The following is an 18,381-nucleotide window of genomic DNA, read 5'->3' as shown; positions in this document are numbered from 1 at the left end:
ATCTTGGCTCTGTTATATGAGTCAGTCTGTTGAGCCTGAAGAAATCACTTCCTCTCTGTGAGTCTCACTGTTCCCATCTATAAGATGGGGAGGAGGTGGACTAGACAGTCTTTCTAGGTCTGACATTCTATTTATTTCACTCATTCAAATAACTACTTAAGTGTGATGATAGGAGTGGACTTGAGGGCATTATGCCAAGTGAAATAAGTCAGACATAGAAAGACAAATACTGTATAACCCCACTTATATGTGGAATCTTAAAAAACAAACAGCCAAACTCATCAACACAAGGAACATATTGGTGGTTGCTAGAGGCAGTGGGTGGGAGCTGGGGGAAATGGATGACGTTGTTCAAAAGATACAAACTACCAGATGGAAAATAAATCAGTGCTAGGGATCTAATGTAGAGCAAGATGATTATAGTTAATAATACTGGATTGTGTATTTGAAAGTTGCTAAGAGATTAGATCTTAAAAGTTTTTATCACAAGAAAAAAGTGTGTAACTGTGTGGTGATGGATGTTAACTAGACTTACTGTGGTGATCATTTTGCAATATATATAAATATCAAATCATTGTACAGTTGAAACTAATGTACTGTTTTATGTCAATTATATCTCAATAAAAACATTTATGGAGCACATGCCACATTCTAAAAGCTGTTCTAGGCACTTGGGATTTGAAAATGAACAAAATACACAAAGTCACTTCTCTAGAGAGGCTGACACAGGCAACAAACATATGTCAGGTGGTGATAAGTGCTGTGGATAATCTTGAAGCAAGGAGGTAGGGAGCAATGGGGAAGGTGTTATTTTTATATAGGTAGATCAAGGAAGGCCTGCCTAATAAGGTAGCACTGTAGTAAATATCTAAACAAAAGAAGGAAGCCAGCCATGCAGCTACTTGGATGAGGAACATTTCAGGCAAAGGCCCTGAGGCTAGACCATTCTTGTAAGAGGTGACTCTGGCTGGAGCAGATCGAGTGAGGGAGAGTGGTAGGAGATAAGAGCAAGGAGCAGGGGGCCAGATCATGCAGGGCCTTGAAGGCATTGGAAAGGGCTTGGGAGGGCTTTGACCAGGGTAACGTGGTCTGATTTATGTCTAAAAGGGCGACTGATTGCTGCTGGGAGAAGACTAGATTATGTGGGTATTAGTGGGCAAGCAGGGAGATTAGTTAGGAGGCCTTGATAATCATCCAGGTAAGAGGTAATGGTGGCTTTGACTATGGTGAGGTGGTAGGGGGTGGTGAGAAATGGTCAGATTCTAGGGTGGTCTGGAATGATTCAGGGTTTGTAAAGTTTCTTGTCATGGAAATCTCATGATTTCCTCTATTCTTTGTGCCCCTTCCAGATATCATGAGTCTATAATTGCAGTTCGCATAGTTCAAACACAAGAAATTTTTTGTTTATCCCTTTTGTGAATTCCCTAAATTCCTAACTCTTCTCAAATCAAAGTAGAAAAAAAATATGTTGAGTAACAGACAATGGAGGTTGTTGGTACCATCAGTCTAGAGAGGGCTTCTCCTCTACAGAACTTGTTAAGGTTGTTCTATTCCAGGGCTAAATGACATTTTATTGACTGCAGGACAAGAAGACACTAAAAGCTTCTACATTATCAAGAATCTTTCTGGCATATCAGTTAGGGTTGTCCAACCATCCTATTTTGACACAGGTATTCATCTACTCTGTCAGTGTCCCAAACACATTCTTAATCTAGATGATTATATCAGTATGTCATCAAGTAAAGTAAGAATTTGGAAACTATCCTATTTATCTGATCCATGTAGACTATTTGGAGAGTTTAGACCCAAAACAGTATAGCCTTGTCATGTCACATTTCCTCTCTCATATGTTTCCTTCCTATTGAGGAAATTCAGGAAAACGTTTTCCTATATAATTTGATACTTTCCCTTTTTTTCTGGAGTAGCAATTCTGCTGCCAGTGAAACCCAGGCAAAGAATGCATTAAATGGATTTTTATCATTGCTTGGGTGTTAGAACTCATTCTTCGGCTAAAGACCAACCCTTTTTCCTGTTTCTGTGTCATTTCTACTTCCCTTGCTCTTGATGTGTAGGCCTGTCTGGTCCTTTTCTGTGCCTCCAACTTGGTAAACTCTAGCCATAACAGCCATATAGTGTTTCTTTCCTTTGAAGAAAGGTACTTAAACACCAAACTGGCAACTTAAAAATAAAGGAGTGATTAAGCATGAATATTCTTTCATCCTGGCTTTCTTATACCAGAGAGACTCTAAGACATTTTAAGCATCACTTAAAACAATTGTATACTTTTATGCAAAAAAGGTAAAAAATCTAGAGTACTATTAGCTTTGCTCTTTGCTCCAGACTTGCTGTAAAACTCTGAGTAAATCACTATTCTCTAATAAATTAGATTGAAAAATTTTCAAGAATGAATAAAGTGCTAATGACTTTAATATACAGAGTTTAGACAAATCAGTAAGAAAAAGATGAAGACTCTAGCAGGAAAATGTGTTAAAAAATGAATTCTGTTGATTCACAGAAGAATATAACACAATATGAAAGGGTATGAAATTAAAAATTCAAATGTAAAACAATAATGAGCTACCATATTTAACTGTCAGATTGACAAAGATTTCCCAAAATCATTGACTTTTTTGCTATCTATGATTCCAAGGATGTGAGAAACAGGCATGCTCACACACTGTTGGTAGGAGAGCAATTTGGTAATAGCTATCGCCATTAAATAATGCACATACCCTGTGATTCCATAATCTCATTACTAAGAATTTACCTTATAGATATAATCACACAAGTGTTCAAAGACACACACACACACGGATATTCATCACAGCATTGTTTAGAAAAGCAAAATCCAGCAACCTAAGTATTCTTGAAACAATTTAAATGTTCATTAATAGAGGACTGGTTAAATAAATATGGCACATTTGTATGATATAATATAATATTGTCATTAAAAAGAATATGGTAAAGATAAATATCTTCTTAGGGAAAGATGTTCACAATGTATTGTAAAGGAAAAAGAAACAAGTTGCAGAACTTTGTGAAAAGAAGTCTGTGTGTGTGTTTGTGTGTATATGTTTCTGTTTGAATATGCACAGAAAATACCTAGGAGGACACACCTATATTGTTCATAATGATGACTTCTAGGGAGTGGGTTTTGAGAGTAATAACATGTATTGTTTTTAAAACAAAAACTCCGGGGGCCTGGGTGGTTCAGTTGTTAAGCGTCTGCCTTCGGCTCAGGTCATGATCCCAGGGTCCTGGGATCGAGCCTCACATTGGGCTCCCTGCTAAGTAGGGAGCCTGCTTCTCCCTCTCCCACTCCCCCTGCTTGTGTTCCCTCTCTCACTGTGTCTGTCAAATAAATAAATAAATAAAATCTTAAAAAAAAAAAAAACCTCCAAAATAAACATGGCTGTGGAGAAGGATGGTGGCAATCTGGGTCCCTGATACTTGAATAACCTGAGTTTGAGAGTTAAGAAATAATGGAGAGGGGAAAGGGAGAAAATTGCTTGAGTAAATATGACACATCTTCATTTTGGTTGGGTAGACAAAGCCCAAACTGCTCTAAATTCTGGCTGTCTCAGTAGGGATTGAAGCCTTCCCTGTGTAGGCCCATCGGAAGGTGGGGAGATCTACCTGCTATTTGACAACAAGGGGATGGATTGGAGGATCTCTAGAGGTCATTTTTAGCTCAAAAGTTCTATCCACAATTCTCATATGAATAATGGAGCTGATGGTGGCCACAAACATCAGGTCACTCCAGGTTGTCCTTGAAGAGCAGAGGGAGATTTACAAATTCTACTCTCCAGCTTCAGAAGTGTTCGCTATGGGTCATCATCCCCCTTTTCTGGAGGAGTAGGTAAAGGCGGTAGATTTGCTATTGGGACCGTGTTCCTCTCCCTTCTCTTATTTGTATTTCTTTCTTTGGAAAGTTCTTTCACTGCCTTTTTCTTATCTGGCTCACAGCCTTTTTTTTTTTTTTTTTTTAACTAAAGGACCAGCAGTAACAATCCACTGATAGCATGGTGAAACAGGAAACTCCCTCATTCAAGATCCTAGTAATCATATGCTGATTACCTTCCCTCTGTGGAAGACTTCAGAGGGCTGACATACTTTTTAGAATAGAGAATAGCTACCAGATTAAGTGTAAGTTTACCAGCAGGTCCCTGAATCCAGGATGCCCCTCACTAAGGTAGCTGTCCTGACTCTGGAGAGTTTCTCCTGGTAGAAGAAACCACTTCCCTTATATTGTCTTGTCCGTTGGACTCAGTATCCCTCTAAGCTTAGGGCTGGATTTATCAGTGACAATTCAACATGAATTGCCAGCCCTCTTTCCTCAAACTATCAACCCTGCACCTGTATTTTGAACTTTGTTCTATAGGAAATAAGAAGCAACCCTGATCATGTGAGTGACATACTGGATACCTATGCCCCCACAAATACAGTACTTTCTTATTTCTAACAGCACTTATATTTTGAATAATTGTTTATGTTTGCCTCCTCACCTCAGTTATTTAAAGGACTTGGTAACCAACTCGGTGTAGGCGGCTGAAGGAGAGGGTGAAGATGAAGACCACTGCAAGGTTTCAAATCTAGAACACTGGAAGGATAATGGGAGGGATGAGGATGCCATCACCTGGGAGAGGATGCACTGGATGAGGAGGAGGACATGGAGGGCAAAGTGAGGCTAGCACAGGCATGAACACAGACTCTGCAGCCAGACTGCCTAGGTTTAAATCCCAGTTAGTCTACCTACCAGCTGTATAATCTTGGGAAATTTATTTAACCTCTTTGTGCCTTAATGCCTCCATTAGTAAGAATGAGTATTATCCCACATCATAGGATGGTTGTGAGTATCAAACAAGTTAATGTATATTATGTACTTAGAATGGTGCCTGGTACATAGTAAGTGCAAATTAGTGTTTACTATTTTTATTATTAGACATAGTGAATTGTAAGGGTCTGGGGGTACATCTAGGTGGGTATATCTAGCTGAAATTTGGAAAAGAAATTATAGATCTCATGCTAGATACTGAGCTACAAAGGGAGAAGAGATAGAGCTCTGGGTAGCACTGGTAATGAAGGGGAAAAAAATATAAGGACTCTGAATAAAAGACTAAAAGGCAGTGGTCAGAGAGGGAGGAGGCACCAGGTAGGCATGATATCATGGAAGCCAAGCGAGTTGCCAAACAATGAGATTAAAGTGGGACACCAACATTGGAACCGTGTGTATGGGGAGGGGTTGGAAGAGAGGAGGGAGAGAATGTCATTTGGGGAAGTAGTAGATCAAAGGGGAAAGAGTCAAAGATCAATATGGCCAGCTCCTCACAAATACTTGCTGAGGGGTAGCGCTGTTCAACCAGTCCCCTGAGTTATCAATGGGTCCAGCCTCTTTCAACCCACTTCAGTCTTCTCTGCCCCAACTTCCAGTCAGAGGACCAGTAACAACCAGCTGGGTTGATGGTGACTGTTCACCAAGGTTTCAACTAAGGAGTGGCTCAACCAGTGACCATAGACTAATTCCCCTTTACTTCAACTAGGATCAGAGAAGACAAGAGGGAGGGCAGATAGATGAGCACAGGAACCCAACAGTTGCCATTTATATAAGACTCAGGATGCACCTGGCCCAGTGCCCTGACTCTGGGTGAGGTATCTGGGGCCTTCCATCATGAGGCTAAACTTGTGAGGGTAAGGGAGTCCCACGCTTTGCTTTTATCTCTAACCCTTCATCCAGCAGCCACTGTGAATAGGCCACCATCATTCCCACTCCCTTCAACATTGCTCATTCACTTCCCTCTGACCAGCGTGCCATCCTCTTCTTTCTTCCTTTCCAGCTCAAAGCCTATTTTTTAAAAGGTTCTCCCCTTGAAACTTCTGTGTCTGTTTGTGTCTGGAGTGTCTTCCTGTATTGTCCACATCACACATTTTGGATGATGTAGCATACATTTGCTTGCACTGTTTCATTTCTGACCCATGGTTTTTGTTGGCATATGGAAAGGAACAGGGTTGTGTTTGGTGCACTAGGATAGGAAAGCTGGGAAGGGAGATGGAAGGAGAGCTCTGGATTTTGCACCAATATTTCATGCTTGAACTGAATTTTCAACAAGAGCTATAAGCTGGAACAACCAATGGCAATGAGGAGCCTAGGATGAAAAGGAGACAGAAAATGGCTGCCTTTTAGACAATCAAACATGTGAGGTGAAGGAGGAGGGGATGATATCACAGGCAGATGAGATATATCTGCCCTGGGACAGAGGCAGATAGGAAACTTCCTAGCTGGACATGTGTATGTCAGTTAGGGCTATACACAACCATGAGCAGGAAGCTCTAGAAAGGAAGCCCTGAGTTGGTGGTAGCCCTGAAGGGAGAGAGAGCTCACATGTGTTTTTATTTAGTGATTGGCTTTTTATATTACTTCATGGTTTCTTCTTTGTGAGGTATTAGGCAGCCAGCTCCCTTGGTTTTCTTGAAACCAAGTTTAAGTAATTGTGGTTTTTTTTTTTTTCCTTTCTGAGAGGTGAATATCACTGTCTTAAATCTTATGTGTCTCTTGGAACACAGAAGGCCATGCTCACTAAGAGGGGTGGGGACTGGAGGGACAGCATGTGCATGTTTGTTCTCCACAGAGTACTATACATTTCTTGAGGGCACTCACTGTATCTTTCAATTGTGAGGCATATAATTAGCAGTCAAAAATACTTAGACAACTGAATAGAACTGAAGAGAATTAATCATTTGCTGAAACTCTGTCATCTGAGTTGTTCTGGAGAGACACTACTTGGAGCTGCTTTGCTTATTTTCAGCTTCATTGTAATTGTTACCACTTCTGGTGGTCCCTCCGAGGCAGAGTAGCTTGGGAGACTGGAAGCATTTGTGCCAGTTCAGACTCAGCTGAGTGACCTTGGACCTGTTACTTCAGGCCAAATAATCTCTAAACTCCTACAATTGTGTTCTGGGAGTACAGTAGGCCTTGTCCACTGAAAGCACAGATACCCGAGAGGAAGTAACTCAGTGTATCAGTTTGGCTGCTATGATGTGACGCAGTTATTCTGACCTCCTCCCAAGAAGTGGCTGATTTATTATCTTGAGTTGATTGGCACAACCCATTTTTTTGGTCTAGAACTTTGATTTTAGAATGAAAATCAGAGAATTAAAGCTGTTCCTCAGATTATGACAAAGACTAAATACCTTCTGTTAGATTGGGCAATTTAGGTAACAAAGAGTTCATAATATTAATACTATTTTGTATTAATGTTAAGGATATAGGTATCATATATTAAATGCTAGGTACCACAAATTATGCCACATCTTCAAAAATAATTCTCATTTAAATCTTGCAACAATCTGTGGCATAGGCAGTATCATTATCCCCATTATACAGATAAGGAAACTGATGCTCAATCACGGTAAACAACTTTGTCAAGGTCACTCAGTCTGAACTCTCAGCTACTATGTGCAAGTGGGTGCTTACCACATTTTTGAAAAAATGGATACATGAGATTAGCCAGAAGGTGATATCAGCATGGCTTCACACTAGTAGGAGTAGGAGTTGTACTAACTACCCCTTCCGAGTATTGGCTATGTGTCAGGCACTGTTCTAGGTAATATATGTGCATTATTCCACTTAATTCTCACTTTACCTCTATGAAGTAGACTCCATTGTTGTTCCCATTTACCCATGAAGAAACTGAGGTTTGGAGAGATTAAGTGATATGTCCAAGGAAACACATCTAATAAGTGGTTGACTGCGAAGCCTATGTTCTTTCTTCCACTTCAGGTTGTCTATGAATACCAGGGTGACTTTTGCCATTCTCCCTTTTACTTTCTGCTCTCATATTGAGTGTTTGAGACTTACAGGTTAGACTCTTTTGTTCTCTTCTCTGGGCTCCAGTCATCTTTGCCCAGGCCCTCAGTATTCCTCTCCACACTGTGCAATCTCTCCCTGAGACCACGAGTCAGATAGAAGGGAGTAAATGGAATGTCTTGTTGCTGATTTTCTACAATCTTAACACAAACACTTATCAGTGTTGTTGAAACTTAATCTCGCTAGCTCATCTGTGAGACCATTTTTAATTTGGAGCCATCTGCCACAGACAAATGAGTAATTATGGCAGAGCCCAGAGGGGTGGGCCTTGGGGAGAAGGTTGGCTTAGCCTCTTTCCGCCTGCCTGCATTGACGCAAGTGACCAAGAAAGAAAATTCTTTGGGTGGGCTGTTGATGGAGAGGCCAGCAGCTCTACCTCCCTGTTGCTTAAATCCTTAAAGACATCAGTGAATGAGGAGGGATGACTTCGAGATTATACAGCTTGCCTAACAGCAGAAGGGAGATCATTGTCATCAAGGCCAGGCAGAAGGAGGTAATCTGTGAACTGGGCCAGCTCGCTCACCAGCCTCTCTCTCTCTCTCATTGTACTAGTGGTTCCTTGTGATGAGTGCCACTAGCCAGCTGGTCTCTCCACACAATATGACAGGCTAAGTCAAATTGATGGAATGAAGCTGAGAATAACAGTCATTGACCTCTGCCATTTTTTTTTCAAAAGACTTTAACATATCTTTATCTTCTTTCTTCCTAATGACAAGTCCCTAGATTAGGTAGGGACTGGTATCATTAGCTTCATTTTATATATGAGGAAACTAAGCCCCATAGGGTGATTCTGTAACTGGACATGTGTAAAAGGTCTTTTTTTTTTTTTTAAGATTTTATTTATTTTTTAGAGAGCGAGCGAGAGAGAAACAGCACGAGAGGGGAGAGGGTCAGAGGGAGAAGCAGGCTCCCTGCTGAGCCGGGAGCCCGATGTGGGACTCGATCTCAGGACCCTGGGATCATGACCTGAGCCGAAGGCAGACGCTTAACCATCTGAGCCACCCAGGTGCCCGTGTAAAAGGTCTTGTACCTTGCCCAAGGACACCCTGTTAGCTACAAGCTGGTTAGCACCTCAAACTCTGAATTCGAGTCTGTCATTCTGTCTTCGAGATGAGTGGTTTTCCAGCTACGCTTGCTCCTCAGGGGCCAAGGAGGTATAGGGGTGTGTGTGTGTGTGTGTGTGTGAACAAGTGGGGTTTTGGGCCCTGGTCTGCACATAAACTAGGCCAGCTCTGTGTGGTTCTGCTTGTCTGTTTTACATCTGGGCAGGATTTCATTTAATGAAAGGCTCTGTTTCTGAAAATGTTTGAAAATCACTTACCTGACTTGTATTTCTCATAGAGAGTATAGTGGGTTGAAAGGTGTCCCCTCAAAACATATTGTCAAGTCTTAACCCCCAGTACCTGTGAATGTGACCTTATTTAGAAAAAGTGTCTTTGCAGATGTCACAAAATGAGGTCATCCTGCATTAGGGTGGGCCCTAAATCAATGGCTGGTGTGTTATAAAAGAAAGGAGAGGGAGATCAGGACCCAGAGACACAGGGAAAAGACACAGTGGAGAACTCTGTGTGACAATGGAGGTAGAGATTGATGCAGCTACAAGCCAAGGCATGGAACAGATTCTCTCCTAGGGCCTCCAGAAGGAACCAGCCCTGCTGGTACATTCATTTCAGACTTCTGACCTCCTGACCTATGAGAGAATGCATTTCTTTTATTTTAAGCCTCCCAGTTTGTGGGAATTTGTTATGGCAGTCCTAGGAAACAATACAGAGTGGATAATAGACCTCTTACCTAGAAATGGGTGAGAGTGGGCTTATTAAAATGTTGGTCCCAGGCTCAAACCCCAAGATTCTGATTCTGTAGGGGCTCAGGCATCTGTATTTTGACAAGTTCTCCATAGGTGCAATGATTAATCTTTGAGCTGGTTTTGACAAGACACAGGTACAAGACTCTGCTCTGGATTGTAGCTGGTTTGGCTCCTCTGGTTGATGATGCTCCTCTAGTGGCTCCCAGAGTCAGTGGGGCCAAAGGGAGAAGGCTTGATATACAGGAAATAGGCTGGTGTTAAACCTTCTGTAGTACAAAACTTTTGAATTCTGAGAATCATTTAAGAATGTTTACCCCAAGGAATCACAAAATCTGCCACTGAGGAAATAGGCTGTAGTGGTCAGGGAGTGGATACTGCCAAGGGGGTCAGATTTCCGGAGCAGCAAGAAGACCTCAGAACAACACATACACAAGAAGACAAAAGACTAACACCACACACACACACACACACACACAGAGTCTTACACCACACACACACACACACACAGAGTCTTATACTTGTCTGGTGCAGAAAATTCTGATAAAGCATTGCCATTTTTACTTTGAGTTTTGGTCCCTATTAAAAACGTAGATATCCATGTGAGTGTTGATCCTTGAAGCCAGTGTCAGCCATTTATGCCTGGCCTCTGATCTTTATCTGAGAGCTCTTTTGATAGGCTAGAAGATGGAGAAGAGCACGGTGGGCTGAGCAGAGTGGTTCTTGCTGCCAGCCTGAGACCAAACTCTTTGCCCAGTAAAGCCAAAAAGAGCACTGGTTTATCCACCCAAGACTGATGGAGGTCAGCTGTGCCCAGTCCCTTGGAGAGATGGGGGAGGGCCCAGGAAAAAGGCCAGGTGTTTGGATTCTGTGTGTGGGAGGGGCACCTTCCTGAGAGTAGCCTACCCAGCTGGACCCGTGGTCCTTCAGGAGGCCTGTGTTTGCTCATATCCCTGATTGCTCCCAGGTAAACAAATCCTGTTTCTATCTCCCAGAAAGGCAGAACTCCAGCACTGTGGCAGCCTGTTGTTATAGTTACTGACATATGACTTATTGCAGCGATTGTCAGAGCAATGGGAGAAAATAAAATTTAGCAGAGGCTGGTGGTGGGGGTTGGGAGAGAGAGGAGAGTGGGAAGAGAAAGTTTTCAGAAAAGACTTGGGGATGGGGCTGATGGCTTTGTGCGTTTGTACATATGGTGTGATATTAAGAGTATGGACAAAAGAGGCCTTACATTGGCAGCATGTCTGAAAGGATCTTGGGAAAAGACAGACTGTCCCAAACAGCTTCACCCCTGTTCCATATGCCTGACATTTCACCATTAGTGGTTCATTCCTGAGTTAAGCACTGCGTTTCTCTAGGGGAGGTCATGCCTTAGATTGTAGTTCAGAGTAAGTTTTTCTGGTGACTTTCTTCCTTAGAGTTTGCCAGAGCACTGGGGAAAGATTGGGGGGATGGGGGCCATCAAATAAGGACATAGCCTACTTTCAAAACTCAGATAGGGTTGGTATTGCTAGCCTCCTCTTTGGAAACTCCCCTGTGCTCTCCTATCTTTCACCACAGTTATGAAGCTAAATGGGATTGAATATGAAAGTCCAGGATATCTTGTTCAATTGGCTAGCCATATACTTTTCTAAGGGATAAATGTAGCTCCTTCTTATTCATCAGCAAATATTTATATATCACCCATTATATACTAGGCACTGGGTTAGGTACTATTGGGGTAAACATGGAAATGGTTGGGCATTAGACTATGCCTGACATTTAAGAAACAATCTAGGATGCCTGGGTGGCTCAGTCGGTTAAGCATCTGCCTTTGGATCAGGTCATGATCTGAGGGTCCTGGGATCGAGCCCCACATTGGGCTCCCTGCTCAGCGGGGAGCCTGCTTCTCCCTCTCCCTTTGCCCCTCCCCCTGCTTGTGCTCTCTCTCTGACAAATAAATAAAATCTTTTAAAAAAAGAAAAGAAACAATCTAGTTACAGAGACTAGACATTTATGCAAGTAAGGCTGGCCAATAATACATAGTGGTTGTGATTGGTGTCAATGGAAGGACAGAGCTAATGGCTAATCTCAGAGGTGGGCAAGGTCATCATAGAGCAGGTTATCTGGGTAAGCCTTAGTTCAGAGTAGCACAGTAAATCACTCAGGCCCTTAGCAGGACTGTGGGAAAACAGGGCACAGAACAAATCAGTTTTGGTGGGAATCGTGACACAGACTGAGTAGGGAACATGTTCATACCTCTCTGCTTTGCTATTCATCCAAATTCTGGCCTGTCCTTTCCAGAGAGCTCTCTATCCTTCACTGATCAACCCTAGTCTCAGAACTCCTGTGCTGGAAACCCCAAGACTTAGATTGCTGTAGAAGCAGTATAAGCAAATGGTTAAGTGAGTGAGTTTAGGAGTTCAGTTGCCTGGGTTCGAATCCTGGCTCTGACACTGTGATCTTGGACAACTGATTCGACTGTGACTCGATTTTTCTCATTGGTAAAATGGGGGCAGTCATAATAGTGTCTACTTAACAGAGTTGTTGTGGGAATTAAATGAGCTCAGTGGTGTAAGATGCTTAGCACAGTGCTGGCTGCACATGAACTATTATGAACTATTTGTTCATAGAATAAGTATTGAGTGCCTGTGATATTACAGGCACTTTCCTAATGCGGGGATACAGCTGCACTGTATTAAGTGCTGATGGAGCATGGGGGCATTCAGGACCTTTACTCAAGGAACTTTTAAACTACTGTTTTTCTTTCTGCTCTCTCCATTCCAGTGCTTAGTCTATGTGTTATCACTTAGCTTACTTCTGTTCCTTTTTGTTTAACTGGGCAGGCAAGTAGTAGAGCTATGAATTCCCTTAAACCAAGATTTGGTCGTATCCCGTAAGGTTTGATGTCAAGTGTTTTCCTTATCTAAGCATTTTGCAATTTGGGGTTTGATATGTACTATTTTTGCTTTTTAATGTATTATGGTATTCCACACTGGATAACTCTGTATTTTCTTTGTCCTTACTATATTCCAAAGAAAGACAGTGAAGAGACCTGTCTGACTTGAGGGGTTTAGGAGAAACCTGCAGGAGACAGGACCGGAAAAGACCATTACTGAAGGGTAACGAGTACTAGACTTCATGTGTCGGTTTCTCTTGTAATGGGACCTTGTAGTCACTGAAAGCATGGACAGGAATGACAGGATTGTTGTGCTGTACTGGGGAGAATAAGCCAGCATTGTTGCTCAGGATGGCTTGTGAGAAAGAGAGGGTTCTATAGGCAGGGAATCCAATTAGAGGATTTTCATGTTATTCTAGTAGAGTGGTTCTTAAACTTGAGTGTGCATCAGAGTCCCCTGGAGGGGCTGGTCAACACACAGCGTGCTGGGCCTCACCTCCAGAGTTTTTGATTCCGTCAGCCTGCGGTGGGGCCTGAGAATTTGCATTTGTAACAAGTTCCCCTGGTGATGCTAACTAATGCTGCTGGTCCAGGAACCACACTTTGAGAATCACCTATCTGGGAGAGAGATGATGAGGAGCACAGGCAGAGTGGTGGGAGGAAAGAAAGTGTGAAAGAGAGATTGGGCAGGAAGAAACCATAGGGCTTGGGGATTGGACACAGAGACAAGGAAAAGGAAGGACTCAAAGATGATTCCAGAGTATTAAGCCTAAGTGCCTTGGAGGGTAGAGAGTCAGAGGCAAAATCCTAAACATTTAGGGGTGGAATGCTGTTGCATCACAGGTACTGGGAAAATACATGAGTCCCTGTATCTCTCTGCATCTACATCATGACATTCACATTTAAAGGCCTTTTGTCGTTCTCCAGGAGAGAGGCTGGTGAAGACAAATCCCATGTCTGTGTTTGGTCTCTTCCTTCCTAAAATGTAACCTTTGAATAGAGGAAGAAAATGAAGCTAGAGAGCAGAGGGTAGGGAGTGTCGAAGGAGCTTGGATATTATGTAAATGGGATGTACACTTTCGGGTTGCTAAGTACTTTTTTTAAAGATTTTATTTATTTATTTGAGAGAGAGAGAGAAAATGAGTGGGGAGAGGGACAGAGAGAGAGGGAGAAGCAGGCTCCCCACTGAACAGGGAGCCCGATGTGGGGCTTGATCCCAGGATCCTGGGATCATGACCTGAGCCGAAGGCAGACGCTTAACCAACTGAGCCACCCAGGCACCCTTGGGTTGCTAAGTATTGAATGTATATGGGCAAATGCTCACAAGGAAAAGGCAAACGAGGAAAGCTCAGTGTGGACCATGCAGGGTAGCTCTAGGATACCACCGGAGATCACTGATGCTATTTCTGAGAGCAGAGGGTTGCCATGATAGGGCTTCTTAACTCCAGCCTACCTAACCTTCCCTAGTTTCCAAGCTTCTGATCCTGGGGCGTTATTGTTCCGGGCTGTTTCCTCAGCCCGTAGGAATTTCTCTTACCTGCTTCTCTCCACTTGGCCTCCGGTAGCTGAGCAGAAGCTCCACAGCGCCCACCACCTCCTTGCGGATGGCATAGAGCAATGCATCGCCTACATACACACTGTGGTTCAACAGTAGCTCCATGATCTCCAAGTTCTCATTTTCAATGGCGATGAGCAGGGCACTCCGGCCCAGAGGATCCATGCAGTTGATGTTGACATTGTAGTAGATCTCAGCCTCCTGTAGGGCCTGTTTCACAGTGGCATAGTCCCCCTTCTCCACAGCATTGAGGAAAGCCTTCTCTTCTGCAGAGAGCTCGGTCTCAGCCCTCACAATTTGCAGGGGGATACGATCTCTGTATGGTGAATAGTTGACTTTTTTGTAGTACAGTTGGGCCATGGTTCATAGCAATTTAGCAACCTGAGTGAGAGAGAGGGAGACCAAAGAGAGTCTTAGGTGCCTGAAGGTCTCAAGTAGCTGGTTTATGGAGGCAACCTGGCTAAGGGGTTGGAAAATCAACTCTTTTCACACTACCATCTTTCTCTTCTTACAAAGGGGTATAGCAGAAAAAGCCCAGGCTTTTGGGTGGGAAAGACCTGGGTTCAAATCCTGGCTTTACCAGCTCTGTGACCTTGGATAAGTCATTCAAGCCCACTGTGCTTCGGTTTATTATTATTAAGGTTATTGATATTAATAGCATTAATAGCAGTTATCACTTAGTTACTGCTTACTGTGTACCAGGCCCTGCGCTAAAGGCTAATTCCTCCCTCATAAAGCTCTTGTGAGAGTCAGGTGAGATAATATATTTTCAAAGCAACTGGCACAGCATAAACCTCCTAAGACATGGCACAAATTAATTCCTTCTTTCCCTTCTGCTGTCTGAAGATACTCATGAGAATACTTCTGATGGATGATGCAAAGTTGTAGCTACCTTTGGCCAGTTTCCTTTAGGCCCTGGGCCCATGGGCCTGAGCTAATTTTCAGGGTTACATTTGCAGCTGTCCCAGATGTAGATTCTGGATTGAAATCCGGTTTTCATGCTCACTGAAACCTTGCTTCTGGCTGCTGCTCACTGGGGAACAGCTATTGGCTCCACTAGACCAAAGTTAAGTACCCCCTCTGCCTATTCATGATTTTTCCCTCTACCGCTTGAAACCAAGGAGCTGATGGATCTGATAATCTGTTTGATTCAGTTCTGAGAAGTGAATGGTCTATTTTATAAGCACCACATCTAAAACCAGATTTTAATGGAATTGATTTTAAAGTAAAACCTATTATTGAATTCCTACAATGTGTTTAACTTTCTCTGGGAAACCAAGAAGAAAAAGACAGTCTTTGCCTTCAATTGTATGGAATGAATAACAGTATAGAGTTCTTGCCTTGTAGTTTACAGATCAAATTCATGCACGATCCTTACTGACTCCTTGTACTAGCCCTGTGAGATAGGAATGGTTATCCTCCCTAGGGGAGAAGATGAGGCTCAGATCCATAAGGTGATTGGCTCCCCTTTCCCTCCCATCCCTGGGACCTCCAGGACCCTCTGGAGGCTGAGTTGGGCTGGACCGATTTAAGTGTCTCATTACTGAACTGTTTTGCCAGCAAAAAGAAATGGAAATGTGATAAAGGGCCACTTGTCTCATTTCCTGGATGGAAGAGCAGATAAAGATATGAAGCTTCCACAAACATTTGCCTCACTTTTCTAGGTAATGACATCCCTGCTTTGGCAAAAGGAGAAGCATATATTATACCAAGTAACATTTGCAATTCATGTGCTTGTGATCTTCTGGGAAGTTGGTATTTGAAGGTGAGTATCACCTCTTGCCCTGAACAGGTCCAAATGACAAATTTCTCTCTGCATCCAAGTCTCAGGAGAGCAGGGTACTGTTTGGCTGTCTCAAGAAGCACTGATATTTTTCTGTGCTACTTTCAAGTAACTCAGCAGTGGCTAAAGGGAAGTGGCACTTAGAGTAAGCATTTGTCACTAAACAGCAAATGACTTTAATAATACTAATTGTAGACTGCCTCCCTGCCTCCCCAACTCCATTATAAACAAAGAAGGAGGAGGAAGAAGAGAAAGTGTGATCTCCTGAAGAGAGACTCAACAACCTGATTTAGTTTATATTTATTTAATCAGTGTGAACACACTGGAAGCCTGCAGTGTGCCTTGCACTATGCTAGTCATCTTGGGAGGGTATGAAAGAATAGGTCCATGCCTTCATTGTCTCTCACCTAAACCATTCCACTACCTTATGGTTGGTCATCCCGACTCCATTCTCTTCCCCTCCGCATGGTCTTCTGCACCACCCGCAAGTTATCCCATGAAACACACATCTGATTCCATTTCACTCCTTGATTAGTTTCTTGATGCTCTTGTGATGAAATCAACATTCCTTTCTGAGGTCTCCTAGGTCTGGGCTTGTGTTTACCTCTTCAGCTTCTCACCCTCATCCATTATTCTTTAGCCTTGTGGAACTTCTTTTGATTCTCCCAACATGCCAAGCTTTTTTGCCACCTCAAGACCTTTGATTACCTCCTGGAATGCTCTTCTCCAGCTCTCTTCATCTCTCATACCTCAACAAAATGTCACCTCCTCAGAGCAGCCCTCACTAGCCACCTTGTCTAAAGTAGTTCTTTCATATTCTTCTCTCCATTATATTCTTTTCCTTCTTAATGCCTATCACAATTTGTAGTTACATATTTCTTTGTCTTACTGGATAATCATCTCTTCTGTCCAATTTGCTTTAAAGCTCAAGTTCAGGGACTGCATCTGTCCTGTTATAGCACCTGCACCTAGCCAAGTTCGTGGCATGCCCTGGATGCTTGATATATATTTGATGAGTGAATGAGTAAACCTTCCATGATATTCTCTCCATCCCACCCTAAGTTCTAGCCATACTGAGCCATGCTCTCTGAGTTGCCCTTTTATGACCATGTCTGCACATAGCTTCATCCCACTCTCTGCACCTAACAAATTCCTTCTCGGCTTCAGCACCTTGCTCACAGTTCTCCTTCTCTGTGAACTTTTCCCCCAACACCTTCAGAAAGTTAGCCAGTCTCCCTCTGAGTTCTCCACTGGTACTTGGATGACATTTCTCCAATGTCACCTAACTGCATGCTTGTCTTTCTGCCACTAGGGTAGGAGTACCTTGATTCCTGCCTTCTGAGGACTCACACAGGTCTGGAACATGACGGGTGCTTGACAAATGAATGTTTAACAAATACGATCTAGCTATGGAGGGTTGGCATGGTCACAGAATAAAGTATTAAATTGTGTGGCACTGATATGATGCTTTGGGATTTCAGAAAGGCCTTGGTGAGGGCTGGAGATCTCAGAGAAGGTTTCATGGAAGAGGTAGCTCTTAAGCCAGTGTTTGGAAGATGAATTAAATGTGAAAATGTGAGGATAGTCCAGACACCGTAGAGCATAAGAACAACAGTGGTGAGATTGATCATGGCCTAGTTGGAGGGGTGTGGTGGATATAGTTTTCAGGCTATAATAAGATACAAACATTAAGGGTGTGCTAAAATTCCAAGGCAAGAGCTCATAACCTCAGTTTTCCCATCAGAAAAATGCTCTTAAATACTTGCTGCCCATTTGCCACTTAAGAGGTTACCATGGGAGAAAAGGCTAGATGTCTTTTCAGATGGTGTCACAGATGTTGCTGTGCTAAGCACTAAGATCTTGTCCACTTCCGTAAGGCAAGGCTGTGTGATAAACTGAAGACAAATGTATCCTAGTGCAAGATGAGAAGGAAGGGAACTAACTAAATTGGTGTCCTATTATATGCCAGGCACTGTGCCAGGAGCTGGTGCAACAAAATAATTAGTAGAGTTTTGAATACTTAATATGTCCCAGGCATTGTGCCAGGGCAGCACTATTACTACTACTGCTTCCTGTGGTAATAGTAGTAATAATGAAGGCGACAAGCAGTACCATTCGTTGAACTTTCACTATGTGCCAGATGTGTGGGTTATAGTGGTGAAGAGCAAGGACAGTAAAACACAGTAATTTGAGACTCGAAGTAAGTATAATTGGATTATATATAGTCAATTCAGAGTCTAGATTTACTTTTCATCTCTTGCATTTGAAATTGATCTGGTCTATTGCATTTCCAGTGAGCTGGAATATGAGAAACCTCATAGTATTCCCCTTAGAGAAAAATATCTCCTCCAGAGGTTTGCCTGAGAGTGTACTACTAGGGAATTGCTCCTTTGCTTTAAGGCACTACATCTCTAAAACTACCCCTGGAAGGAATAAAAAAATCATGTGACTAACAGCTGTTAACACCTTAATGTGGATTCCTTGAGGAGGAAAG

At 42.8% G+C, this 18,381-nt stretch overlaps 1 protein-coding gene across 1 annotated transcript in view; it reads right to left on the bottom strand.

Moving 5' to 3' along the window:
* TRPC5 (transient receptor potential cation channel subfamily C member 5) overlaps positions 1-14,464 on the bottom strand; it is a 126,844-nt gene extending 112,380 nt beyond the window's left edge. Inside the window, exon 1 of the mRNA XM_044911780.1 lies at positions 14,087-14,464. Within this exon, the coding sequence (XP_044767715.1) occupies positions 14,087-14,464 (378 nt within the window). The remainder of the gene's footprint in view (positions 1-14,086) is intronic.
* Between the last annotated feature and the right edge of the window lie 3,917 nt (positions 14,465-18,381).

Source organism: Neomonachus schauinslandi, chromosome X (assembly GCF_002201575.2).
Source record: "Neomonachus schauinslandi chromosome X, ASM220157v2, whole genome shotgun sequence".
Lineage (NCBI taxonomy): Eukaryota > Metazoa > Chordata > Mammalia > Carnivora > Phocidae > Neomonachus > Neomonachus schauinslandi.
The sequence above is the reverse complement of the archived record's forward strand: the minus strand, read 5'-3'. Positions and strand labels throughout refer to the sequence as shown.